General features: G+C 36.5%; 1 protein-coding gene across 12 annotated transcripts in view; it reads right to left on the bottom strand.

Moving 5' to 3' along the window:
* The window catches only part of LOC105490668 (zinc finger CCCH-type containing 13), a 98,016-nt gene that overhangs the window by 10,258 nt on the left and 63,512 nt on the right, over positions 1-24,246 (bottom strand). For 7 of the 12 annotated variants that reach the window (XM_011756518.3, XM_011756515.3, XM_011756514.3 and 4 more), the window contains 9 exons: positions 22,998-23,308; positions 19,272-19,736; positions 14,949-15,140; positions 11,294-11,377; positions 10,394-10,949; positions 5,635-5,738; positions 4,016-5,239; positions 2,777-3,301; positions 544-696 (listed from right to left, as the gene is read on the bottom strand). In XM_011756518.3, coding sequence (XP_011754820.1) covers positions 544-696; positions 2,777-3,301; positions 4,016-5,239; positions 5,635-5,738; positions 10,394-10,949; positions 11,294-11,377; positions 14,949-15,140; positions 19,272-19,736; positions 22,998-23,308 — 3,614 coding nt within the window. The remainder of the gene's footprint in view (positions 1-543; positions 697-2,776; positions 3,302-4,015; positions 5,240-5,634; positions 5,739-10,393; positions 10,950-11,293; positions 11,378-14,948; positions 15,141-19,271; positions 19,737-22,997; positions 23,309-24,246) is intronic. The other 5 variants (XM_024795708.2, XM_071081347.1, XM_071081345.1 and 2 more) reach the window with 4 other exon arrangements.

Raw genomic sequence — 24,246 nt, 5'->3', positions numbered from 1 at the left:
AATGATTCAAGAGGAATGTTAAGGGATGTTGCTTCATGGCATAATCATTAGAGTGAGTTCTGGTAACACGCAAAGTACTGTGAGTCAAAATAATTACCAAATTTAGAAAATTGATAGAGGTATATAGTGTTCAAATACAATTTCAACTACTGTAAATTTTTGACAGGTTGTTTAAAAAGTTGGCTTATGTCACCACAGTTGTGAAGCTTTGTACCATATACCTACCATGTAGAAAGAACATTGCTAGACAATCAGTATTTGTTTAGATTCCAAGTCATATAATATGATTCTTAAATTCTGGAAAATAAACTTTAGAATTTTGCTATTTTAAATGAGGGCCTTTGTAATTCACAGACAACGCCTACTTAAAAATAAGCAGGCATATGGGCTGTAATTTTCATTTTATTGGCCTTTCAACCTTAAGTAAAATATAAAGGGAAAAATTATAAGCGCCCTAGGTCAATTTTTACAGAGTAGAAGGTAAGAATACTCTAATACCATATAACAGGTAACTTTCATGTTTAACCACCTCTGCAAAGTTACCTGGCATCTTCTCCTCATCCTGTTGGTCCTCCCTCTTTTCTGCATCACCTGCCAGAATTTCATCTAGTTCATCATCACTGATTGGCTCGTATCCTTCTCCAGCACCAGAGCCTAATGAATGTGTATCATCTAACTTGGACTCGTCATCTCCTGCTAAATAGACAAATTAATTTCAGATCAAAGGCAATGTTAAAGGGAGGGGATGACTAAATCAAACCAAAAGGTAGAGGGTACACACATTATAACAATGCAAAAAACATCTTTTTCATCAGAAAACTACATCTCTTAATTATTCAAATACTTGACAATATCAAAAGAAAACATAAATAAAATTTAGTTAGGTAAATTAAATTTTAACAGCAAGAATACAATCTGGACAGCAATTATCACAACAGGTTATAAGATCACAATTATGACAAATAAAAGCTACTACTAACATACTAATGTTGATTGTGTGTTGTGTTAATTTTTGATAATTTAAAACTTTAAAACTCAGACAAATCTAACTTCAAAAGATTTTGAAGTTACATTTTCAAATTTTCACAATTTATCTAAAGTAATTTAAAAACTTGCAAACTTATTTCAAAAATTTACTTGAAGCTTAAATCTTAGTTCATATTATTTAGCTCATTATATAAACTTTACAGCAGTGAGGTAAAAATACAAGAAGTGCCATTAATTCTCTCTCTACATCTCAATTCCTCCTCCCTATCTCAATGATCTTATTCACTGACGAACACAATTTTTAGAAGAATGCTTTAATACAATTAAAAATAACTTTGTGAGTACCACTAGTGTATGTTTTTTTTTTTTATTTTACCAACTTTTTTCAACCACCTATGCTAAACTTTGTCTCTTGGTGAGTTAGTTGTGAACTTAATCCTAAAATTACAGAATACACTTAACGTTTATAATCACTAGCTAACCATACATTTCACTGAATCTACAATACTAAGTTTCAAAATGTAACCGTATGCTTTATGGGTATGAATTTGCAGCAAATAAAATATAAGAAGTTATAAGACATTTCTAGTCATTCTAGTGATTTTCCATGTTATTAAATTCTATAGTAATCTCCCCATATTCTCACTAAGTCACTTCTAAGGTAACCAATTTTAGTAACTTCGTCATATAAACATACATCTAAACATAAAGGCACATAATAGGATTTTTCATTTTTCAAGGTGATCCAACTCATTTTCCTACTTTAAGTGAGTAAAAACTTTACGTCACATAGCAAGGGATTCAGTTATACATTTCTATGCTATATTGTCTGTGATCATAACTAGCAAATTATATATTTTAGAGATGAGGGATACTGACTTTAATCACAGAGAGCTGATAATGATTAATTCAATTATATTCAATTATATCCCAGGGTTGTACCACGCTTCATGATTTGATGCTATTTATACTCAAAATTGAGATGAAAATGTAATATGAAGAGATGAATTTGAAACAGTAAGTGCCTCGAGCAGAGAAGGCTTCATCGAGAAAATAATGTATAAATTGGGACTTGAAGTTTGAGTAACAAAGATGAGATAAAAGAAAAAGGTCTATCAGGCAATGGTATGAGTGGTACAAAGAAGGGCAGAGAATGGAAAGGCACAAGTCAGCTTGTCTAGTAAATGGGGGCTGAAGGGTAAAGAGTAGAAGCATGGAGAGTGAGGTTTCACACAGCTGGGGCTGGCTCTGAGTGGGCCAAAAGGTTGACATGGACTTAGCGTTCCTATTCTAGGACTGGGGAGTACCAGTGGGATTCTAGTCAATCCGACATTAAATACAGTTTCAGGTAGTGTTATTGTTTTATATATTTGTTCTAAACTGCCCTAGAAAATAGGGATTCACTAATAATTATCTGAATCCCTCTCTGAACTAAGAAGTCATTTCAATTTTTGTAATCTTATTTTTTTAACATCTAAGAAAAGGATGTGATGGTTATTCTTCAACATCTATACGCACTGCATCTAAACAATCTTTTATTTCATTTAGGTTTATGTGAACCAAATCTGCCTTAATGGTAGTAGAGGGGACCACATTAAAAAAAAAATATATATATATATATGTCTGTATCTCATAGGCCTTTTCCTTCTGATATCTACTTCCCCTATAAAAGAATGGAGAATGAAGTCAATGTGCCTATTAGTGGATGCCCTTTCAAAAGAAAATAGTTGTTTCCCATGAAATCTGAAAAGAAAGAAAGCAGTATCACCAAAAAAGAGGTAGCACTCACCTTCCAGACTCTCAGTTCTCTCGGATTTATTTATGTCTTCAAATCCCTGCACAGATCCCAGATCTTTATCCATTCTCTCTTTATCCACGGCTACAGAGTCTCGCGAAATGCTTTCTAGATCCCTTTCATGTTCACCTTCCAGTTTTGCTTCACAGCGTTTCACAGACTCTATTTGAGAACTCTCAAAAGTTCTGTCTCTGTCTCTGTCCCTGTCCCTTTCAACAGAATCAGAAATTAGTCTCTCTCTTTCCCTATCCAAGTCTCTCCTTTTGTCTCTTTCTCTCTCTCGTTCTCGTTCTCGCAATCTATCTCGATCCCTGTTGCGTGGCCAATCTTTATCAGCATCTCGGTCCCATTCTCTCTGCCTTGTATCTCTCCTCTCTCTCTCGCGCTCTCTATCGTGTTCATATCGATCTCGCTCTTGAAGCCTGTCTCTGCTATCAAATGACCCAGATCTTGAATGGACCTGTCGATCTGACTCTGGAGAACTTCTTCTTGAACTATGGCTTCTTGAATCCTGGCGATCTAAAATAAATATACCATGTACAAAGAGTTATTAGCACACAATAAAATAGAAACAAAATGCTTCATTTCAGGATCCTTTAAAACATAATTTACCTTTTTCCATATTCTATATAATTTTCTATATTCCATATTATCTCTATATGTTCTATATATTTCTATATTCTACATATATATTTCTCTATATAAATATCCATATAAGTCATTCTAAGAAAAATTCCTCTCTCAAAGTTCTAATAAATTTAAAAAAAGTTTCCTTGTCTATTTCCACTATAACCATAAAATATCTTCCAAGAAGTACATAAAATGATTAGGCATTAATAGAACTAATCACTCCATTATTTGATCTCTTCCTACTCCCCTATCTTATTTTCTATGGTCAAAAGAGGCAGCCTTGACTGCATGAAAAATAGCAGGAAGGTTAAAATCATAGGCACTGATAAGGGACTTGAACACATAAACCCTTCCACCAAGACATACTACTAAAATTCTGATACTAAACTGATTAACACTATTGTATGTATTTCTATTATAATGTTGGTATTAATGTGATAACAGGTAACATTTCGATGGGGCAGCTAAGCTTTTCTTTAAAAAGTTCCATAAAATTTAAGGCAACATGAAAAGTAACCAATTTAGCATTACTTTAGAATTAAAATACGTATAAAATATACTAACCTATGAAACAGTGACTAGATCATAATTCAATTTTATTACCTGAAGAAGTACTTCGACTGGGTTCTCCACGCTTTAACTGATCAATCCTAGATTTTCTCTCTCCTGTGATTTCCAGGCTTTTTGTTTTTTCTCTATCTCTTGAGCCACTGTGCAGTACTCTCTTTCGACCACTTTGGTCATCTCCACTTCGATGGGCAGAATCATTGGATGGGGAGCGAAGACGACCAGATGTATGACTACGGTTACTTCGATTGCTCCCAAGGCTGCTGCTCCTCTTTTGATCCACAGGTTTGCGATGTGGTGCATCTTCTATAGTCACATGAGGTGTCTCTACTTTTTCCATTCGTGTTCTGTGGCATTTTCTGTGTGAGTCTTCATTGGCAAAAGTATTATTGGTGGTACTGGTGGGGGTGGCAGAGGTGGAAATGGTGATGGAAGATGTGCTGAAAGAGGTGGTGGCAGCAGCAGTAGTGGAAGCAAGAGTTGCAGGCGCAGTTGTAGCAGTGGCAGTAGCCACAGGCGGTGGAGGAGGAAGAAGAGAAGATAGAGGAGAAGGGGTACTACCAGGAGTAGCGGCGGTGGCACTATGCTCTGCTTCTGTCACCTCTGTACGGTCAGGCACATCCTCATCAGACCAGTCACTGAATGCTGTATCTTCTTTTTTCTGGGAGTCCTCTAGAATACCATTCTTACCATTGCACATTTCAACCAATTCCTCTTTAGTTGTTATAGGGGGAGTCCGTGGGCCTCTTTTCTTCTTACTTTGCTGGGCTGCTTCTTCATCAGAAATATCAGAATCACCTTTGGATTTTTTACGTTTTTTTTCAATGCTTTTCTTTTTCTGTCCTTTTTTTGGTGAAAATACTTGACCATCTTCAGACGTTGTCTCTATGTTAACCCTCTCTATTCCAATATCATCATCTTTCTTTTTCTTAATTGGTTTCTTTTGAATTTTTGCTTTCTTCTTGTTTTCATCATGAGCTCGATCAGATGTCTCTCGATCTTCAGACTGGTGGTGTCCTATAATGTCCTGTGCACGCATTCTTGAGCTTTCCAGGATTTCTGTCTGTTCTCTCTGTTTATCTACAGAAGAAACTTTCTCCTTGAGTTCCTGTTCTTCGTAGCGCCTTGAACTCTCTTTCCTTTCTGGTTTACGATCTTCCTCTTTCCATCTACCCTGTCTGTCTTCTGTGAGGTGCGAGGGACTAAGAGAACGAGATTCTTGAGGTCGTACAACTTGGCTCAAGAGTCTGTGCTTTTCATCTATATAAAAGATAAAAGCAATCACACTCTCACCAGGTTAATAACCACTGCATGGTACAGATAAATTATAATAAGCCAATCTCTCCTCACACCTATAATCCTAGGACTTTGGGAGGCTGAGGCAGGTGGATCACGAGGTCAAGAGATCAAGATCATTTTAAAACTTTTAAAATGACAATAATTTTAGCCAAAATAAAAATATGGCTTTACTATAAACAGTAGAAAATGACAGTACTCTAACACACACTTTAGTCACAAAAGGAGATATTTAGAGACAGCAAAGCAAGACAACTTTTTAAAAATCTTAATTCATCAGTTCCTACTAGTATGAAAGGATGGTTTCATGGTTTCAAACGAATATGAATATAGAGAGAGAGAAAACAGAGTCTGCTTACTTTTATCATCTCCACTGTTGTAGGCATCACTGTCCGGAGAATGTTCACGCCGGCGCTTCGGGGACTGTCTAGGGCTGGGACTCCCTTCATTTCTATAGCGCTTCCTAAATTGGGCAAGCAAACACAACTTATAAAATTCTAGGGGGCAAAAAGAGATTTCTTTGTTTTTACTAGTATCTCTTTACTATAACTGGAACATATAATTGTAGAAAAGCAATATTGCCAGAGGTGTATCATACAAAGGATATTCAGTGCCTTTAATAAAAATTCTTTACTTCATTTGCTAAGAATTGTGAACTTAAAATACACGACATTTCTTCTTCTTCTTCATTATACATGTAGAATACTCAAGTGAAAATTGCCAGATTTAAATACTGCAAGGCGGTAACATGCAGCACAGAAATCAATATATTAATGTACCCTCTAATACAAACATTCAGCAATTTTGCATTCTTATGATACAAAAATGCCTTACGCTGCAGAGCTGAATGAGAAAACCTAATATTGGCTTTGAAGTAAAAAAGCTATGAGTTCAATTTACAACTACATTAGTTATTATGCAGCCTTTAGAAGGTTCCTTGAAGTCACTGAACTTTAGTTTCCTCATCTGAAAATGGGGGGGTGGGGCTGGGTGGGTGGGAAATGAGAGTCCATCTCATAAAACTGCAGTGAGGAATAAATTAGTTATGTCATAAACCCAGAGCCAGATATGTTGTGGGTATACTGTAAAATCAGTTCCTTTTCCCTTCTTAGTTGAGCTTTAAATGAGTAGCGTTTTATATCTCTTGGGTACTTATTCTAGTGTTTTCTGCCATTTTCATCAAAATTTGACTACCTGTTTTTTCATTAATATTGTTTGTTTACAAATACTATGGTCGAAAGTTAAGAAATATACTGTATACACGGACCAATGGAACAGAATAGAAAACTCAGAAATAAAGCCAAATGATCTTCAACAAACCATACAAGACGTAATGGGGAAAGGACACCCTATTTACTAAATGGTGGTGGGAAAACTGGCAAGTCACATGTAAAAGAATGAAACTGTATCTCTCTCACCTCAAACAAAAATCAGCTCAAGATGGATCAAAGACTTAAATCTAAGACCTGAAACCATTAAAATTCTAGAAATTAACACTGGGAAAACTCTTTTGGACAATGGCCTAGGCAAAGACTTCATGACCAAGATTCTAAAAGCAAATGCAACGAAACCAAAAAGAAATAAATGGAACCTAATTAAACTAAAAAGCTTCTGCACAGCAAAATAAATAACAAAGAAAACCCATAGAATGGGAGAAAATACTTGCAAACTATGCATCCAATAAAGGACTAGTATCCAGAATCTATCAGAAAGTCAAACAAATCAGCAAGAAAAACATAAACAATCCCATCAAAAAGTAGACAAAGGACATAAATAGACACTTCTCAAAAGAAGACATACAAACAGCCAACAAACTTATAAAAAAACGCTCAAAATCACTCATCCAGGGAAATACAAATTAAAACCACAATGAGATGCCACCTTACTTCTACAAAAATGGCCATTAAAAAGTAAAAAACAACAGTAAATGTTAGCATAGACATGATGAAAAGGGAATGCTTATTCACTGCTGGTGGAAATGTAAATAAGTACAACCTCTATGAAAAACAGTATAGAGATTCCTTAGAGAACTAAAAGGAGATGTTTGATCCAGCAATCCCACTACTGGGTATCTACCCAAAGGACAAGAAGTCATCCTATGAAAAAAACACATGCACATGTATGTTTATAGCAGCAAAATTCACAACTGCAAAGATATAGAACCAACCTAAGTGCCCATTGGCCAATGAGTGGATAGAGAAAATGTGGTATATATACACCATGAAACCATGGAATATTACTTAGCCATAAAAAGCCATAAAAAAATGGAGTATTACTTAGCCATTTTGTTTTCTTAAAAAAAAACAAAACAAAATAATGTCTTTTGCAGCAACTTGCTCTCACTTGTAAGTGAGAGCTAAGCTATGAGTATGCAAAGGCATACAGAGTGATATAATGGGTTTTGGAGACTCATAACGGGGAGGGTGGGAGGAGAGTGAGGGACAAAAACACACATGTTTGGTACAATGTACACTACTCAGGTGAAAGGTGCACTAAAATCTCAGAATTCATCCAGGTAACCAAAAACCTCTTGTACCCCAAAAACTATTGAAATAAAAATAAAACAAAAACATTGCAACACATGTATATCCTAGACAGCTCCTTTATATAGATGAGCAACCATGTGGAGAAGGCCCCAGGTGTAATATGACAATTCACAGGCCCAAGCTTGTGTACTACTTTATCCAAAGCTCCTCTCCCATCAATAACTGGCCTATTTCCCCATTTTTCATATCTAATGACATGCTATGACAAGAGAATGGGGTGAAAGTGACACTGTGCAGATGTGAAGAGGATTCAGGAGGCCTTGCTGCTTCAGCTTCTGCCCTCTTGCTATGTTTCTACCATCACATGCAAAGCAGAGTTTAGACTACTGAAGTTCAGGGGGTCAAGTGAAGGAGAAACAAGATGTCCTATTTGCCAGACACATGAGTGAGACAATCCTGGGCCTCCAGGCCCAGCTGCATTGTCAGATGGAATGTTGATACATGAGTTACTCCAAGTGAGACCAGCAGAACAACCACTCTGTTGAGCCCAAGAAAAACTGCCAATCCACAGAATCATGAGCAAATAAATGGTTGTTGTTTTAAGCTACTAACTTATGTGGTGATGTGTTACACACCAAGAGATAACTGATAGGCTGGAATAAAGTGAAAATTTAAAACATGAGATAAAGTTATTTCAAGGAAATACCTAAATAAACACAATTAGAGTAAAATAAAATACGGCAATTTGGCAAACCTTCTACATAACAGCAGTTAAAAAAAGTGCTGGATAAAATGAACTACTGAGATGACAATACAGTTAATGAAAGATTAAGATATTAATCTCACATAGTTTCTGTTATAGAGTTATTCAACTTCTAAATTTCTGGGGTCATTGTCAACTCTTAGATTGTCTAACCATGAAAAACCAGAAAAACTTTTGCTATTATAAGCAGATATCAGAAGCATGAAAAAAATACACTTTGAGTATCCCTTATCCATGAAATGCTTTGGGTTTTGAATATTTGCATTGTACTTACTGGTTGTGCATCCTTTATCTGAAAATCTGAAATGTTCCAATGAGCATTTCCTCTGAGTGTCATGTCAGCACTTAAAAAGCACTAGATTTTAGAGCATTTCAAATTCTGAATTTTTGGATTTGGGATGCTCAATCTGTATTAATGAAAACATAGGACTGAATAAAAGATAAATAACAAAGATTTCAGAATTTTAATCTTAGAAAATAAAGAGGTCAGAAAAGTGGGGGACGGGGAGGGCGGGAATATGTACCTGTGCCTCCATGTGTTAAAAAAGGTATCTCTGAAGTTTATGTTCAGGTAAGATTGTTCAAAACGTAAGGAGAGGGAAGCAGGAAAGTAATCCAGGGGGTGTACTACAGAAAACCATGGCTGCAAATTAAAGAGTAGCCAAGACCTAAGGGAAGAAGGTTCTACTTCTGTGCTGCGTTGTTTGGCCCTAACCATAACCCACAATAGGGAGGATGAAAAAAGCCTAAAGTAGGCAGCCTGTATTCACCCTGTGGCAAACGAGCTGGAGGTAGGAGCAAGAAAACTGAAGATACATAAATTATTTTCTCAGTATGTTTTGGCAAGGTAAACCAGTGTTTATCCCAGTTGGAGGCAAAAAAGCAGTTAATTCTAGTAAGTTTTGTTTTGTACCCATAGAACTTCAAAATTGACCAATCAGAGTCTAGAATTCTCATGAACACTGTGATCAGCTTAGTCAATTACTGTCTCCCCATCAACTAATGAGAGCCCCAACACAGAGAGGACTGCAAAGCTGACAGGGACAACTCTGGGGCCATCTTAGCCATCATTTGGAGAAAACCTTTCTGAGACTGAAATTAATACAGAGGGAAACTGGAGAGACGGAAACTGCTAATGCTTTGTTTGAGAATCTGGATATAGCCACATCAGAACAAGCAAAAGCTAATCTCCAACTTCCTAGATATTTGAGCAAGTAAGCTCTTTTTTGGTTAAAAGGGGGTGAGCGGGGGGGAATGACCTCGATATATGAGATGCCAAGAACACATCTTTTGACCCCAAAGAACTACTCCACAGCACAAGAGAAGACACTTCCTTTTCTCTCATCTTCGAACCATGCAGTGATTACAAGGATTCCCTCAGTTCTAAAACATTGTCAATGCTTCCTGCAGCCTGGGGGTAGTGACTCCATAATTACAAGCACATAAAATTCATGAAGGATCATCAGAATGGCACAGGTGATATCCCTTGGTGACTAGTCTAGGTGATGTGATGGGATACAAGTTCACTGATTCCTGTCTTAATTTAAAAATTGCTTTTTCTAGACAACTGAAAAAACTTTTTTTTTGGAGACAAGGTCTCCACCCAGGCTAGAGTGCAACGACATAACCTTGGCTCACTGCAACCTCTGCCTCTCAGGCTCAAACAATCCTCCCATCTCAGCCTCTCAAGTGGCTAGGACTACAGGCATGCGCCACCATGTCCGGCTAATTTTTGTATTTTCTGTAGAGATGGAGTTTGCCATGTTGCCCACTCCTGGCCTCAAGGAATCTGCCCGCCTTGGCCTCCCAAAAAGTGCTGGGTAAATAAACACCAGATACATATAATAACTGACTGATAATTATTCTTACTTTGATTTTCTTTCATCATGTCCATCTCTTGGATTCCTATCTTCTCGGATCTCTTCTCGCTTTTCTCTGCGGTCATCTCGTCCTTTGTCTTTGTCTTCCCAATCCCTCTGGCGTTCTCGTTCTTTATCCCTTTCTCTCGCTCTTTCTCGTTCCCGTTCTCGCTCTCGCTCTCTCTCCCGTTCTCGCTCTCTTTCCCTCTCTCTTTCTTCTCTTTCTCGTTCCCGTTCTTTTTCCCTGTCTCGCTCCCTCTCTCTTTCCCGCTCTCGATCGTGGTCTCGGTCTCTATCCCTTTCACGATCTCTCTCTTTTTCTCTTTCTCTCTCTCGTTCCCTAGCACGCTCTCTTTCTAGTTCTCTCTCTTTTTCTCTTTCCCGATCCCGTTCACGTTCCCTCTCTCTCTCCCGCTCCCTGTCTCGTTCTCGTTCCCGATCTCTCTCTCTAGCCCTTTCATCTCTTCTATCATCCACTCTGTCTACTCTTCGTTCCTCTCTTCTTTCATCACGCTCAAGCTCGTCATTCCTTCCCTGATGTCGAATTGGTGAGCTTGGTCTTTGATCTACAATGAAAATCAAGTTTTGTCAGTGATTAATTTGACAGATAACCTATTGGTAAGACAGCATGGTAAATCTTAAATTTTATCTGTGTATAGGGTCACACTGGCAACAAATTACAAACCAAGTAGCATATTTAATTTTAACTTAATATCCAAGTAACAATCACCCCTAGACCTTAAATTTTTTAAAGATAATTTTTATTTGCCCTCTAACTACCATGTTTCCTGCTCCCCGTCAACCCCCTTCCCCACTCCCACTGATCCACCTTTGATCTTTCTCTGCATGCTCCCTACCCTACCTCCAGCCCACTGCTCCAACCCCACTTTCTGCCATCTCTACCCTTCACCTCTGATCTTCTCTGTCCCCCCAGCAGGACCTGAGAACACTGGTGGCAAAGGATAGGGGCAGCAGGAGGTGTAGAACATAGGAGCTGAAGGAAAAAAAAAATTTCCCTCGTAAGTCACACCTCTAATTTCAGGCCAAAATATATACAAATCAAAGTGCAGCTATTATGTGAGGAAAATATAGTGAACAAAACATATGTCAGAATTTGTTGGTGCAATATCAATCTCTTATCATGAACTGTAATATCAAGGGTACTGATGTCTAGCAATCTTGAAATAAATGTAAAAAGTGTTTCATATTAGTGATATATATTTGTAATTAATAACCAATTATTAATAAATTAGAAGCTTTACTTAATTATATAAATGACTACTCAGATGAAGAGCTGTTTTCTTAAAATGTTAGCTGATAACCTCATCACACTTTATTTAAATTTTTTTCCATGTACACACAAATCACATAAACAGAGTAAATGAATGCATGCTGCCCAAATACCCCGTTGAGCAGAAAATTAGTCTGGGATAAAAAAACGTATACGAGGATGGCATGAACTTTTTCAAAGAGATAGCCATTTTTCAAAGCAACTACTGTAGTCTGATCTAGGCTACTGTGATGTTTCCATTTACATACTATATATCTACTGGTTGTTCGATAAAGATCATATTATAATACGGCCAACAGGTTGGTAAGTGGAACATTTAACATCAACTCATTAAGCAGAATAATTTTAGGATGTTTCTAGGAAGGGTTCAATATGGTATTTTGGATTTCCCTTCCTAATCACTGATTAAAAAGACAAGTTCTATCTATCTTTACTATTTTAGAGGTTATAGACCCAGATACAAACGATCATAGCATTTTAAAACGAAATCAAAATGAAATCCTACACAGTCGCTTCTCCCCCTTTCTATTTAAAAACAGAAATTATGCTCCAGAGTTGTCTTTCCAATGTCACAGAGATGGTAGATGCATTAGAAGTCAGTTTTCTTAAACGCTTTTACTTTTGATGAAACCAACTGAAAGTAGTTCTTCTGTATCATACTTTGGATTCCTAGAATGCTATCTACTCATCTTTTGTATTGTCTGAATTCCTAGTTTGAAGGAGTCATACCAACATCATAATCATTACAAGATAACCTGAAACAAATTCAATACCATAACTTATAGCAAATCATACTTTAAATTTCTAATTACAGCAATATCAGCAAATAGACTATTCAGACAAGCTTTTATGAGACATATAATTTTATTTTCCCAACCAAAATATCAATGCTTTCTTCAAAGGAAAATGCAAAGAATATAAGAACATCACTTTAATATGTCTAAACTATCTTCCCCTATCTTTCCACCAAAATGTGTTATTCAAAGATGTGCTTCTACTTACACATTTCCTTATTTTAATAAATGACATACCAATTCATTAAAGCTGATAATCTCTGAGTTGTCTAAGTCTCATCATATCCAAGTACCATCAACTTCACTTCTAAAATATTTCTTTGTTCCTTTCTCTATCCCCACAGATATAGTTATTAACTCAGACCTTGATCAGGTCTTCTTAGATGCCTATGTCATCAACAGTCTAACTAATTGGTATCCTTGTTTTCAATCTTTCCCAACATCCTTAATATGTTTTTGATGAAAATTATTTCTTCCAACTGCTTAAAAGCAGTTATCTTGTAGGCAGTGAAAGGCAATTAAAATCAAATTTTTAGCCTGACTAGGCTAAACTTAGGTCATTTACTACCTGGCCTATAGTCTTTCATCAGTCCTTTTCTCTGGCTTCTTTTCTACCTTGCCAATTATAGCATACTCTGACTCCAATGTTGTAACATAATTCCTTACTACTCCGAAGCACATGTTTCTTTCAGTCCTGGTGTCTATACATGCTGCACCCTCTCCCTGTAAAGTGCTCCTTCTATAGTTTCCTTTTATCCTTCAGGCCCTAATTCAGATGTCACTTCTTTAGGCAGCTTTCTTGGAATTGCTCAGAATTGAGTTTGCTCCTTTGTCTTCTCACAAAACTTTTATACAGAGTAGTAGCATTTATCCTACTTTGCTTTTTTGGGTGGGGAGTTCTTCCTTCTCCCCATTAAATTCTACAAGGATAAGAATTATTGTACCTCAAGTGCCTAGCAAAGTGCCTAACATGGGTACTCAACAAATATTTGTAAAATATTCATTAGCCTCCAAAATATTTTTTTATTTCAATCATACATCTGATAATTATTGAAGTAGTTACAGTAAAATTAAAATAGAGAACTGAACTCAGAAGACCTGAGTTTGAATTCCAGCTCTGGAACCTACTTCTCTATAATATTGTAATCTTACTACTCTTAGATCTAATCCCCAAAACTCTGAAAACATGAATTATTTTATCATACCTACACTTACAAGGATATTGTAAAGATTAAGTCAGAATAAATGTAAAGCAATTATCAGAGTTCTTGGCACCTAGCAGAAGATCAATACATGTGGTTGAACTAACCATAAGATTGAAACCAAATGGTACTACTGAATTCAGGCATGAGATGAGAAAAATCTGAGCAAGGATATGAAAATAGAAAAAAAGGAAAAAAGAGATTAAAAAAAAAGCATCACCAGTTCTAAAAGTCCTAGGGAAGAAATAATTTCAGATATCAAAACAGAACATAGAAACTCCAGCCCTATCTGTAACTAAGGAAATTCTACATATCTTTTAACCAAAATGCATTAGGCTTACCATACAAACTCAACCCAATCAATTCTCCTACTTCTGATCCTATCTATGCTCCCAAAAGTAGACAATGCCTTAGAAACTTTATTATTCTTCTACTACTAACCAATCAAGATATAATATTACCTCTTTGATTCAGCCCATAGTAAAGTATCAATATTCAATTCTCTGGGCCATCAAGTTTCATGCTATATTAATCTAGGCATTATAGTGAACCTTACTTCAGCCAAGGTTAGTAAGACCTTCATAAAATTTTTAATGTTTAAAGGCCCGAGTAAGTACAGAAACAAAAGCTTGCCAAAGAAAGTATTTACATCCTTCTTAAAAGTGCTTCCTAATCTTGCTTCAAAATTGATTTAAGAGATCATCAGATAGATGAACAGAAAAAGTTTTGGCTTAAGACATATAAGAATGCAAAATTAGCTAAAGCAAATACCATATCTTCTCAGGATAGAATACAAATAAAATATTTCTCTAAACAATCCCTAGCCCTATCATTGGTTTTTTTTTTTTTTTTAATTTTTTTATTGCTCCTCTCTGAAAGTCCTTACAAAATTCTATTGATCACAGCGAATGAGTGAGTAGCCAGGATACTCAGATGTGAAGTTTAGGTATTTCTTGAATCAGAATTGCCTGGAATGGAACCCAACCATCTACATACTTTAAAGGTTTGTAAGCTATTTGGTTAAGATGAGAGACACACAGCAGGGCACCCAAGTTTTTGCACTTTGTTGCCAGTAGGTACTGGTCACTAGCTATTGACATAATCCCTCCCAAACCATGTGAACAAAGATTATATGAGTATACATAATAGTTTCAAGTGTGTCATCAAGCACAAGCCTTAAAATATATTTTACATTAAATAGTAAATTGGTAACTGTTTTAAAAAACAATTCACCCAATTGCTATGATTCACTATTTAATAAAATTCTGTTTGACAAACCTCTCTCTCTGTTGTCGCGACGGTCTCGCTCTCCATGTCGTCTCTCAAAGGAAGAATCCCTTGCTTGATCTCTGTTGTCTCTTTCAGGATATCGGTCTCTTTCAGGATAGCTACTTCGAGTTTCCCAGCTGTCATGATAGTTGCTATTACTACTGTGACTATCAATTTGAGAACCTCTTGAGCTTCGACTTCCTAAACAAAGGACAGTCACACAAATGTTTACCCCATACACTTTATTCAACAAATTTCATCAGTCACAATCTTTCCTCCTAAAAACCACTCATATATATATTTAATATTCCAAAGTGTGGTAATCCCTCCTGAAAAGAGTATCAAGCAATGAATCAGAACAACCAAGGTGTCCAATGACTGACCTGAGTAGACAAAGTTCCAGTTTTCTCTATCTATATAAAAGTCATACGATAAAATTATAAGATTCATTAAAGTTAACCTGTCCCCCTGCCAAAAAAAAACCTATCTCTTCATATCTAATTCACAGATATATAAAAATAATGAAAAAAATGGGTATATATTATTGCTTAAATACAGTTTACAGTGAAAACATTCCAACATAGAACACCAAGGTTAATGACATTAAATTGTATGTGAAAATTTTCATTAACAGATGTGGGAAACAGACATTCACAGTGGCTTTGTTCATAACAGCCAAAACCTGCAAAGTACACTAATGTCTTTCAATGGGTGAACAATTAAACAAACTGTGGCACATGCATGCCATGGAATACTATTCGGCAATAAAAATAAATGACTGATATATGCAACAACTTGGATGAACCCCAAGAAAAAATTATGCTGCGTGAAAAAGCCAATCTCAACAGGATACATAGAGCATTATTCCATTTATGAGACAATTACAGGATAAAGGACACGTAAGAGGCTGCCAGGGGTTGGGGCCGGGGGCCAGGCGAGAGTTGTGGCTATAAGGGGGTAATAAAAGGCAATCTTAGGATGTTACAGATGAGTATCTTGACTATGGAAATGGGCTACACATATGATAAAACTGCATAAAGCTACATACAGACACACACCCAAGTGCATGTATACTGGTGAAATCTGAATAAACTCTATGGATTGTACCAATGTCAGTTATTTGGTTTTGATACTACACTACAGGTAGGATGTTAGATGTTAACACTGGAGAAGTTGGGAGAAGGATAAACAAAGTTTCCCTGTACATTTATTTGCAATCTCCTGTGAATTCCTAATTACTTCAAAACAAAATGAAATTTAAAAAAAAACAAAAAAACAAAAAAACCTTTTTTGAGCAGGGAGGGTTAGGAGTAGAGAAAGAAGCAGTACTGGGGCTGTGATAATTTAGGAATATCTGGCAAAAACAGACAGAAACTCTGAGGGCCCTGCCCTTAACCTCATAGAATTACCACAAATCAATCTTGACAAAGATGAGTTCACTCCAAACTTAAAAGAACATATGACAAACTAACCCACCCAAAGTCAGAATCAAAAAGCACTTCCCCAAGATTTAAAAAACAAACAAAAACACAAAGAATATAAATGTAACAGGCTTTTGAGACCTAAAAGAATTACAGCATGATTCTATGGGTATTTTAATAATCAAAATAGATATGAAAAATATTTTAATAATTAAAGACCAGGAAGAAAAAATGTAAAACATTTTTAAAGACTACAAAAAGGCTACCTATAACATCTAGGAATGAATGGGTTAACCATCAAATCAGACGCAGCTAAGAAAAAACTGGTAAACTAGAAGTTAAGCCTGAGAATATGACCTAGAGGCAAAACAGATAAAGAGATGAAAAATTTGCAAGTTAAGAATGAGAGAAGATACAATGAGGAGATTTAATGTGTCTAAAACTATATGTTGTTTAGAGTTACATTAAAAAAAATAATAATAAAGCCTGAAAGGATGGAAAAAGATATATCAAACAAATACTAACCAAAAGACAGCTGCCAGCAAAACAATCTTCAAGAAAAATACAGGCTGAATGCTCTTTATCTGAAATGCTTGGGACTACAGGTGTTTTGGATTTTGGAATATTTGCATTATATTGATTCAGCATCCCTAATCTGAAACATTGGAAATCCAAAATACTCTAATAAGCATTTCCTCTGAGTGTTATGTCAGCTCTCAAAATGGCTGTTGTCAGAGTTGCTAGTGGCAATAGTTGAAAAAAAAGAAAATACATTAAAAAGTTTGAGATTTTGGAGAATTTCAGATTAGGGATGCTCAACCTGAACCTGGCATAAACAGTCATTCTATAATGAATAAAGAAATAAATAACTCATCTTATGTGTACCTAAGAGCAAAGCCTCAAAGTATTCAAACAAAAAAATGATCAAACTATAAGAAGAAATGAACAAATCTACAAATTCCACAATGATAGTGGAAGACTTAACTCACCTCTCTGTAATGACAGAACAAGTAGACTAAGAAAAATTACATGTAGATTTGAAAGTGTAGTTAAACAAACTTTATCTTAGAGACACACTCTGCATTCAACCATTACAAATGCAACTCCCTTGAAAGCATATGTAGAACACTTACAAAAACAGACCACTGAGCCACAAAATAAGAGTTAACAAATACATTTCCCAAAGAACTGACTTTCAACAGAGTATTTTCTGACAACTAAAATGGGGTGAGAGAACTTAATCCTTAACGCAATAAAAAGCATCTGCAAAAAATCCACAAACACCATACTTAGTAATAAAATGCCAGCAACAATCCTTTAAAATCTGAAACAAAGCAAAGCCCATTCTACTTATATTTAACACTGTATTGATAAAGATGCTCAGCAGGTTACTGACAGAAAATTAATAATCAGAAAAGAGCCAAATCAGTCTGTTCCTAGGAACATTTGTTAAGACAATCTAATTAGATCAAGAAAATACAGCAACATCATTTAAATGTAAGATTAATATACAAATGCCAATTACCATTTCCATGTACCAACAAAGCATTAGAAAATGCAATGTTTTAAGAGACACCATTTAGTGACATACGTACACAGTTATTCACTAAAGCATTGTCTGAAAGAGATGAAGATTAGAAAACCAAAATACCCAGTAATGCAGCACTTGCTGACTTTATGGTATATTCTACAATAGATAACATGTGCCAAAAGAAGAAAATAGCTGTTTACCACAAAGAAAGACATGAAAGATATTTTTACTGGTTGAAAACAGTAGGATATAAAATAGTACATAGATTTTTCCACTGTTTTTAAAAATTATTTTTGTAAATCCAGAGGGGAAATCAAATGGATATTTATTTGCTCGCGTAAAATGTTTTTTGGGAAGAATACCTACAAAGCTGGCAAAAGAGTGGTCAGGGTACAAGGGAGGCTTTTCACTATATGTCCTTTTATACATTCAAAATTTTGAACCATGTAAATGCATAATTAAAAAATTTTTTTATCTTACAAAATGTAAAAGCACTATTTATAATGGCAACAAAAATAGAGGATACCCAGGAAAAAAAATGTAAAAAATATTGGAAATATTATAAATTAAGTTGATGCATTTGAAATAAAAATCCAACAATTTTTTATGAAATTAAAAACTGTTTTCTAAAATTGACATGAAAAAGTAAAGGGTCAAGAAAACACAAGGCAGCTCAAAGAGGCTAAAGGACCCTCAACACAAATATGAAGCTGAAATACTGACCAAGGATTGACTAACAGACCAATGGAAAGAATAAAAGTGATCAAAGTTCTGCAGCAGTGTTTGGGGAGAGGGGAGAAAAGCAGGTGGAGGTAAAGAGAGGTCATGGTAATTAAGTCTCAGCAGTTTGGAAATAGTTACAATATATTTAAGTCATTTGGGTGATGGCAAATACTTTTTATGAAAAGAAAAATGGCTCAAGATAATGACATGTGGCAGTTTGACAGGGTCTGAAGCAAGTACAAATACTGAAGAATACACAAATCAGTCATTTCTGATGCCAACAATTTTGAAAACCCACCACTTTAATTCTACTTTAATTTAATGAACATTTTATCATATTTATACCTATTTAAAAGAAAGTAACTTCCTTGTGATTCTACTTTTTTGTCTGATAGTTATTTTCTTAGTGTTCTACATTAATCAAGATGACAGGCATGACTGGATATAATTGGGGGGGTCTAGCTCAAGCTCCATTTACCTTCTGCTATTTTAACTAGTAATTCCAATTAGGAATTTATAAGGAAGACTATAAATTCAATTAATTAAAAATTACTGCGACAAAATGATAACGAATGTAAGAAACAACATATTAGAAATCTTAGGAGATGTTATACTTTCTATATAAGATATAGTTCATTGACAAGTCAAAAACCTTACCCTTTTCAGGTAACTCAGGAACTCTCCCCCTACTTCTGCCCATTCGGTCATTTCTAATTTCACTTCGAGACTCATTTCTGGACTCATTCCTTATTTCAGTACGAGAACTTTCTTCTCTCAAATGGTTTCGGCCATAACTCCGGGATTCTTCTGGATATGCATCCTCCTTTCGATGAGTATCTCGACCTTCACGGTCCCTGTAGTCATGGGCATCACGAGTGGACCGAGAATCTCTGGGATCACGGCTCTCTTTGGTATCTCTGCTATAATCCCTCATCTCTCTTGAGTCCCGAATGTCTCTGGAGTCTCTTAGTTCCCTTCGGTCCCTAGTATCTCTGGCATCTCTCCGATCCCGACCATCTCGAGGTTCTCTGTCATCTCTGTGGTCTCTAGAAGAGCTCTGATCCTGTTCATACTCTCGTTCTTCTCTTGAGTCCTTTTCTCTGTCTCGTTTGCCCCTAGTATCTATAATGCAATTTTGGAAATCGACTGTAACTGCCTTTACAAAGTTTCAGGAAACTAGACAACATATTTAATACAGAACTTTAAAAATTTTATTACAATGACAATTCATGTTCTTTGCAAAAAATAAGAAGCTAAAATCCCAAAGATAATTAACACTTGATAACAATGTTCTTCATTAGATAAACTCTGAACATGAATTTCCTCTGCCCCGACTTACCTATACTTACAGATCCTAAACAACTGAAACAAATAAGTTGATCTCCTATCATTGATGGCTTACTTTTTAGAAACCACTTTTAAATACAAAGACACTTCAGTTACTTGAATCTTTTCTGTCAACTATTAAGCTAGGTTAAACTAGACCGTATGTGACCTCCTCAAATGTACTTAAGTACTTGAGGGTAGCCTATGGTGAGTAAGCTAGCTGGTTAAGTGATACTGTTATTCACTCTCTTTTCCTGCACTGTTTAATGGTATAACACTCATGTGTGCAAGTCTTTAAAGCTTTCTTAGAGCACTTTCTAGCTGGGGGTGGTGGCATGTACCTACAGTGCCAGCTACTTGGGAGGCTGAGGTAGGAGGATCGCTTGAATCCAGGAATTTGAGTTCAGCCTGAGCAACATAGTAAGATGAGACTTTTTCTCTTTAAAACGAACAAACAAAAAAGCATTTCATAGAAAAAAAAAATACTTTCACTTTTTAAAAGCTGGACTGAACGACACTGACTATCTGAAAAAACCATGTCATTTTACAATAAAGAAATAGAGACCCAAAACTTAAATGGCTTAGTCAATCCCATAGTTGGAAAGATTAGAAACCACTCTTTACATATATTTAGAAAGGGCATAAACTGATTATAACAAATCTGATATGAAGCCAAAGAATTAACAAGAGAACCTCAAAGAATAAATACTGCCCTTTTTATCAGATTCTTCTGCAAGTTGCTCTTATACTCTGGAATTGCCCTAGTCTGAGGCTATTTTGGCAACTCTAGCAGCCTCATGCCCAAAACATTATAAGTTTACTTCCTTTTCTCTTTGTCTAGTGGCTAGGCCCACAGACTTTCTCAGGGACCCAAACATCTTGTAACCACAAGGCCCTCAGACCCTCATCAATAACCTATCTCCCCCACCAATTCCTTTGTCCATATATCCATATCCACAAATCCCGTTTAAGGACAAAGGCAAGAGGCAAAGATCTGACATATCTCCATCCCTTTCTGTGCATAGCTTTCACTTCTACTCCTCCCCCAATACCAGCTGTGCCTGAAAATGTGTTCACTTAGTGCCAGATCTTTTTCTCATGATGCGCCCATCTGTCTTTACAAACACATCTAGGTACTGTATTTTGTTCTTTACCTACCTCCCTATCCTTCCACCAAAATTATCCGTATTTCAGAAAATGATATCTAAATAGAGAGGAACAATTTTTTAAGTACTTACAAAGAACTTAAAACAATTACGGTTTGTTACGAGAAGAATCCCTTAATACAAGCATTTCTATGAGACTCAATTGCTTACTATTTTCCCTTCATTAGTATGTTTAATAATGTTAAGGGAGTTTTCATTCAATAAGAAGTCATTAAATATGTACTATATTCCTGGTCAACTCTAGTTGTTAAATATCTTATTAAAATTTATAGAAAGGTACAACATAAGAGAATTTTCCCATCTTACCAATGTTCCATAAATACTGCTGTGCTGACCTAGTCCCCAAATCATACACACACACAAAAAATTCTATCACATAGGTGCTTTCCCCAGTCCCTGCTTATTTTCTTGAATATCATTCTCATCCGCCATTTTCTTGAACAAAAAAACCCGATTAATTATTGCTTGCACTGTTGATAGGAAAAGAATACTAAATTCAACATGTTTCATAGGAGACTGCTGTACTCCACTCACACAGAGGCGCTTAAAAGGCAAATTAAATATAAATGTTGTTGCAAGTAAGCATTTCCTGAGTACTTACTATGTTAAAAAATGAACACAGGAGAAGTTAGAAAACAGACTTAGTAAGTTAAATCTACAAAGACCAGAAGCTTAGATAAGAAGTAAAGAGAGAGATGAGCCAGGCGCGGTGGCTCACGCCTGTAATCCCAGCACTTTGGGAGGCCGAAGCGGGCGGATCACAAGGTCAGGAGATCAAGACCACGGTGAAACCCTGTCTCTACTAAAAATACAAAAAATTAGCCGGGCGCGGTGGCTGGCGCCTGTAGTCCCAGCTACTCAGGAGGCTGAGGTAGGAGAATGGCGTGAACCCGGGAGGCGGAGCTTGCAGTGAGCCGAGATCGGGCCATTGCACTCCAGCCTGGGCGACACAGCGAGACTCTGTCTCAAAAAAAAAAAAAAAAAAAAAAAAGAGATGAGAGCTATTAAACAGGCTTTATTGCCAGGTAACAATAAAATCTCAGCCTGAATAGGGAGTAGCAAATCCAAAGTTAACTTAATTCTCAGGGATACAGAAAGGAAAACCACTTTGCTCACTTCTTTATTATGACCTAGAAATTTGACGAGTTGGTTTGCAATGACCTTCTGCAATTCCCCCCAGCCTTCACTCCTTTATCAAAACACTTCTGATGCTTTCCAACTATGCTCCCTGATTTGTTGCTTTTCTTCCCTTCACTTCGTTTTCAAAAGACATTAACTCAGCAATTGAAATGGATGCTCTAAGGATCAGATGGCCAAAAATTTCCAGAACTTGAGAGTACTTACTCAGCAGAATATCTTTTATTATTATTATTATTTTTGAGCTGGAATCTTGCACTGTTGCCCAGGCTGGAGTAGGGTGGTGCAATCTCAGCTGAATGCAACCTCTGCCTCCCAGGTTCAAGCAATTCTCCTGCCTCAGCCTCCCGAGTAGCTGGGACTACAGGCGCATGCCACCATGCCCAGCTAATTTTTTGCATTTTTTAGTAGGTACGGGGTCTCACTGTATTAGCCAGGATGGTCTCGATCTCCTGACCTCGTGATCTGCCCACCTTGGCCTCCCAAACTGTTGGGATTACAGGCATGAGCCACCGTGCCCGGCTAGAACATCTCAACTAAAGAAAGCACCAGCTTAGCATAGCTGTAAATACCAACTTGTATATACCTAACAGCTTACATTCCCATGTTGTTAAGCATCTCCTATTGCCCTCAAGAATTCTAGTCTGTGTGTTACAGAAGACTTAACATAGCAAAGTCCTCCTCCATTTCTTATTACAACAATGAAGCTGGATATCCAATTTTTCAATTAAAAAAATCAAAGTAAAGTACACACCTTCCCTCCTTTCATGACGTCGATCATGAGACTGTGAAGTTCGTTCATGATCATGTCTCCCTTTCTCTCGCATTGGAGAGCGATGCCTTGGAGGACTCTGCTTTCTCTGAGGAGACGACAAAGAATGTGAAGGATAAGGAGAGGCAGAGCGTCGTAAAGGTGGAGTTAGTGTCCGCTGATAAGATGGTGAAGGAGTTCTTTTTCGACGAGGAGAAGGAGAATGTCTTTGAATAGATGATCCTGATTGTGAGGAAGATGAGTGATGTCTAGAAGATATAGGAGAATGATGCTGTCCTGCTGGGGAAGTAGACCTAGAAGGAAAAACAGTAACAATAAAACATGTATTCCAGAACTTCATTTCTAGCCAAAGGAAAATCTTTAAAAACAAAAAAGTGAATGTAAAAGTATAGCTAATAACTCCAGGATAAATTTTAATTCACGATGCTGTAAAATTATAAGTCAGTCACTTTTTAAAGACGTGACTTAACTTTAAGTCAACCAGAAGCAACAGTTCAAGCACAGATACGTGGTGCTTTTCTCCCAGGCTTTAGTGCCAAAGTACACTGCATTTTCCAACATACACCATCTACCCTAACTTAAAGTATGGAATTCACTCTGATAATCTGACAGTGTGAACACGTACTTGGAGGGAGAAAACCCACAAACTATGGCAAAACATACTACTGAGATCTAGATAGAAAGTGGCTGTGAGAATGCCTGTAAATTCATGGCTATGGGAAAAGGGGAGCTAGCATCAGCTAAGGCAAACAAAAAGTCCACGTTGCTTGGGTTGACATTTAGGACGATGAAAGAATCCTAGAGTTAAGGAAAAGATAACAAAATATATACTGTCTTTAACTTAAGTAATCTGCCTTCACTGTGGGCAGCACAAACTGAGAGTTAGTTCATAGTTCGTGGTTCAACTAACGCCTCCTCTATTCCTTGCAAATCATTTTCTTTCACTGCTACCAGAGAAACAACACATAACCTCATGAAACAGATGTGATCATTAAGTGCATCTGAATCACTCCTAGAGTCTATTATGCCTGGGTCTTGTCCACACTTTTGTGCAATAACTAAGAAGCAGCAGCAAATAATGTTTAAAAAACATTCTAGACATGCCTAGAGAAATATATTCCTCAAAGCAATCATCTCAAGAGCTAAAAGTTTATTCAAAAAAATTCTGACTTTTTTAGTCAAAGCACTTCTGTAATTATCTTCAGTGTCTATGATAAATATTATTTTAGTA

The sequence above is a fragment of the Macaca nemestrina genome, chromosome 16, assembly GCF_043159975.1.
Source record: "Macaca nemestrina isolate mMacNem1 chromosome 16, mMacNem.hap1, whole genome shotgun sequence".
NCBI lineage: Eukaryota > Metazoa > Chordata > Mammalia > Primates > Cercopithecidae > Macaca > Macaca nemestrina.
This window is presented reverse-complemented; position numbering and strand designations above follow the sequence as displayed.